The sequence below is a fragment of the Culex quinquefasciatus genome, chromosome 2 (assembly GCF_015732765.1).
Source record: "Culex quinquefasciatus strain JHB chromosome 2, VPISU_Cqui_1.0_pri_paternal, whole genome shotgun sequence".
In the NCBI taxonomy this organism is placed as follows: Eukaryota; Metazoa; Arthropoda; class Insecta; order Diptera; family Culicidae; genus Culex; species Culex quinquefasciatus.
The window spans coordinates 217,400,894-217,405,627 of NC_051862.1; the positions used below are offsets into that span (position 1 = coordinate 217,400,894).

General features: G+C 40.7%; 1 protein-coding gene across 1 annotated transcript; it reads right to left on the reverse strand.

Moving 5' to 3' along the window:
* Positions 1 to 206: 206 nt before the first annotated feature.
* Positions 207 to 2,500, reverse strand: LOC6046123 (ATP-binding cassette sub-family G member 1). Its single transcript, XM_038257630.1, has 4 exons — positions 1,449 to 2,500; positions 1,298 to 1,390; positions 932 to 1,234; positions 207 to 870 (listed from the first exon to the last, which is right to left on the reverse strand). The coding sequence occupies exons 1-4, from the start codon at positions 2,245 to 2,247 to the stop codon at positions 278 to 280; spliced, it is 1,788 nt and encodes a 595-aa protein (XP_038113558.1). The 5' UTR covers positions 2,248 to 2,500; the 3' UTR covers positions 207 to 277.
* Between the last annotated feature and the right edge of the window lie 2,234 nt (positions 2,501 to 4,734).

The window sequence follows — 4,734 nt, forward strand, 5'->3', positions numbered from 1 at the left end:
AGCATATCGTTGGCGACTGCAACTTATCACTGTTGAGCAGCCTTCATCGCTTGAGTTTTTTTTTTGTTTATAGAGTTCACCTGTTCAGGTTGTGGTTTTCTTCAAAAGAAAGATATAGTTATTGGCTTTTCTTTTAGTTTTTTTTAAATAAGAATGTTTCGTTTGGTTGTTCAGCAGATTTCTGATAATAATATTTTTTTTACCAATATTAAATAATTTATCTAGTTATTTGGCCAATTGTTGAAATTTATAAAATACAAACGCACCAACTTCTTACCTATCGTAACCTTCTCCTCAAGCTTAAATACAGCAGCACATGCTGCAGAAAAATGAACACCGAAATCCCAAAAATGTCAAACCAAAAGTTCCCGTCAACCATGTCCAGCATGTCCAAAATCTTCGCCGGCTTCTGGAGGTAGCAAAAAATCTCACTACACTCCAGCTTCTCCCGCCCAAAGCCGTACATCCCGAGCGTGGCCGCCTCAAAGGTAAACCGAAACGGCGAAACCCAGGTGAACCACCGAAACGCCAGCGACAGCTCGTCGTACCGGATGAAGAACCCGCAGAAGATGATCCCCGGCAGCATCAGGATGGGCAGCACCAGCGGGCTGACCTCGATCGGGAAGATGCTCCCACCGAGCAGGCCGTAAACCTGGGCGAACCAACCCGACAGGACGCACATGGCCCAGAAGGTAAGCTCGCGCAGCGGTTCGTTGATCTGTCCGGTGAGGTAGTAGGCGGCGACGTGGAACAGGGTTATGCTTGTGAGCAGCATCGGGAAGTCGGCGACCACCTTCGAGAGCAAGTAGGCCACGATCGAGTAGCTGTTGCTTTTGTACTCGCGGATGAAGACGGACATCTCGAGGGGGACTGCGAAGGGGAAATGGACTACTAGATTTGAGGTTTGGGTTGGGGTTTGATTGATGCTTACAGGTGAGTACGGAGGACATTCCGTTGACGAATGCTATAAACAGGATGCTGAGCAGGATGAAGCCGAGGTTGGACAGGATTTTAGCGCCATCGTTGCCAATGTTGTAGTAGATGGCACCGATCAGAAGTCCCATGCCCAGGTGTCCGGTGATGCGGAGTACGGTCAGTGTGATGCTTCGGATGGTTCCTAGGGTGGTTCTTCGCGTTAGGATGGAGAATTGACGCCATCGAGATATCGGATACTGGGAACGACTCACGTACTGATCGTGACGCTTCGTGCTCGACTGGTTTGGAGGCTGGATGTCTGTGTGAACGAGCAATCATAACTAATGATTCTAGCAAAGATCTTTATCGGTTTATTATTTACCATTTTTCTCAGCACTAGAAACGAGCTGCAATCGTTGCATAAGCCGGTCAATCTCTTCGGTTGTGGTGTTAAAGTTTGATGCGATTTTAATTGCTGTAAAAAATTACTCCAGTTAATAAGTTCATACGAGTCATTCTATGTAATGTGATACCAAAATCAACTGGATTGTAGTACTGCGGACACACGTATCCCGCGTCGGACAACGAGGGTATCAGATCTGCCAGCGATCCTCGGTAAAGGCATTGACCAGATGTTACCAGGTAGACATCGTCAAATAACTCCAGCAGCTCCGAACTTGGTTGATGAATCACACTGATCACGCATCGACCTTGCTTTGCGAGATCCTTCATGTACGAGATCACCTGGTACGAAGACACGCTGTCCAACCCACTAGTAGGTTCATCGAAGAACAAGATCCTCGGATCCGATACCAGATCCAGACCGATCGAGAGTCGCTTCCTCTCACCACCAGACAACAGTCTGGCCTGAGTCTTCGTACACTTCTCCAGCCCCAAAAGCGCTATTATCCCGTTGATCGTTGCGCTCTTCTTCATATCCGGAACCTTTGAGGACATCTTAAGATCAGCCGTATACCGCAGCGTTTCTTCAACCGTTATGTTTGGCAACAAACTAACGTTCTGCACATTGTAAGACACCATTTTACGGTAGTGCTGACGATCAATCACTTCATTATTGACCAAAATATCCCCTTTCACACCTTTGGTCTTGAATCCACTGAGCACGTTCAGCAAGCTAGACTTCCCAGCACCGGATGGTCCAATGATCGCCGTTAAACGTCCCGATTGAAACGATCCAGACACGTTATTCAAAAGTGTCTTACTCCCGGAACTCTGATGAACCACATAGTTTAGACTCTTAAAGCTCAAAACCGTAGTTAAATCAAGCAACGGAATCGCCACCTCACACGGATCACTTCCCGAAGGAGCCATTTTCACAACGCGACCGTTCTCGATCAGAATCTCCCCACACACTAAACTAAACGGAATAATGAATGTAATACAACTTGTTTTAGCACCCCCACGAGCACGGCGCAACAAATAAGCGCCTCGTAACGTAGACTAATTATTCTCGGAATCGCTCCGACCGATCGAGCTACCTCGCGGGGTAACTTTTCCGCGCAACGTCAAAGCATCAGCGCGTTAGAAGCTCTACCTGACCGGTTGGGACTCCTGCGGACACTAAACGGTGACTGTCGCAGAAGAACATCTTGTCAACACCTGCGGCGGCGGCTGCAGTGAGGGTTGAGATGCTGGGAAAGCGTCGCGATGATTAGGGGAGGGTGAGCTGTTATCGATCGATTGCGGGGATTGCGCGGGGTATCGGGCGTGTTTTGATCAAGCTAAATTACACCCTGCCTTAATGATCATTTGTATCTGTACTCACAAATCATCAATTAGGAGTTATTTACATTTTAAATTTTCAATTTGTATAACCAACGATTGTTATCCTGATCAATGGCGAGGGGTTGCCGGTTTTATCGGTTATATCTTCTTAGTACCGTCATCAGGGGTGACATTGGGTCTGGGGGGTGAGATTGGGTCATACAAATTTCTTCATTTTTGTATGACCCAATTTCACCCCCCAGACCCAATGAGAAGATTAAAGATATGTATTCAAGAAAAGAAAAATAATAAACCGGTTTAAAGAAATTACGTTTGCAGTTTATCAGTTAGAATAAACGGACCAACTTTTCTGGACATTCCCGTATTATTTGTTTTTGTTTCAAATTGTCAGTGGGTTCCGAATGTTATTTCTTCAAAGTTTGTTTGAAGAATAATTGTGGTTCACTCCTTGTACTCATGGCATGCAATTTTTGACCGGTAAACGATGTCAAACAGCCCTAGCTCACTGCATCTGATTCTAGAGAAATCTTAGTGCTTATATCAAAACATTAGGGTGGCTCAAGGGTGGTTCATTTTTCGGGTACTCAAAACGTGTTGAGCATGCTGTATCATTCAACAGGAGCTAGATAGCATCATAAGTTTAAGTCTTAAGGTGAATCGGGAAGCTTGCCTGAATGTCCTGTCCACTTTTTTTCGTGAGCTCCAACTTTTTATTTTGATATTAATTTATTTAATTATTTATTGACGACATTTTCCTTAAAAGGTGCTCCAAAAAACTTCAGTCGAGTAGGCTTACCGTTTGTCTTAACAAGGTTTCAAAATTAACCCTCTACAACCCAACCCCGCCTCTAGACGGGCATCGATCTAAAAATTCGCCAAAACTTCATTTTTCAACCAATTTTTGATCTTTAAAAAGTATTGAAAAGAAGAAATCACAAAATTTAAGAAAATTTTAGGATTGGAATTTGACTGGTTTTTGTGACTTTGACAATGATTTAAAAAAAAATATTTTTTAAGGGGTCAACTTTGGATGTATTTTTTACTATCATTTCCTATATTTTAGGCAAAAAGAAGTATGCAGCAATTTTTGTAGTGTCTATGCATTTTTTACAAGAAGAATAATAATGGTGCCATTCTATAGCAGAAAGTGTGAAAAACGAGCTAAAAATTTAAAATGTGACTGTAAAAACAATAGTTGCTAAAAATGACCTCCTGAACACGGGAAAAATTAAAAATTAAAAAAAGAAATTGGACAGTAGAGGTAGAGGTAATAGAGTAGAAGTTAAGCTTCAAATGAAAATTAAAAAATCAAATAACAAAAATATAGGTTTTCCTTTACAAATTTCCAGATAAAATTGAGGCGTAATGGAACCAATCTATCCCATATTTTTGGGGATTTATAAGGCTTAAAAGGCATCGAGAAAAACTTCAAAATTTCAATGCAAATTTTAGTGCAGCCAGCTGAGTACAATACTTAATGGAATTCTTTGCGTTTATAATCATTCATAAAATGTTTGAATTGATTTTTTAAATATTTTGTGTTAAAGTGAATTTTTAATGTACAGTACTGCAAAAAGTTTTTTTTTATCATAAAAAAAATCAAATTATGTTTTTGGAAAACTCATGGTTGCAAACCAACATTAGGTTAGCATTTTTGTATGACCCAATCTCACCCCAAGACTCAATGTCACCCCTGATGACGGTACTGCTGCATAATACATTTCCCATGCATTCTTGGCATTAAAATGTTTAAATTGCTGCTGTTTTTTTTTTTTTTTGAATATTGTATTTGTCTTTAAAAGTATAATAAAATATTTAAAAAATAATTTACAGTTTTTTTAATTTCACGCAAATATTCAATCAAAAATTGAAAATTGAGTCTAGGGGGGAAGATTGAGTATAAAAATGCAGACATTTGTGTGAATCAATCCCACCCCTGATGACGATACTGTGAAAAAAAATAAAATAAAAATAAATTCCTGAGTGCTAAGGGTTAAAAATATACTAAAAAATTAAAAATCTTTAACGTGCCAAATTTAGTATAAATCACAAAATTAAACGGAATACAATGTT

Bases quoted from the DNA above. Each gene is read 5' to 3' on its own strand.
- LOC6046123 (XM_038257630.1), bottom strand. From the start codon at position 2,247: ATGGCTCCTTCGGGAAGTGATCCGTGTGAGGTGGCGATTCCGTTGCTT. The intron at 1,391-1,448 runs GTATCACATTAC...AATTTTTTACAG, and splicing joins CTACAATCCAGTTGATTTTG to CAATTAAAATCGCATCAAAC. The intron at 871-931 runs GTAAGCATCAAT...TCCCCTTCGCAG, and splicing joins AATGTCCTCCGTACTCACCT to TCCCCCTCGAGATGTCCGTC.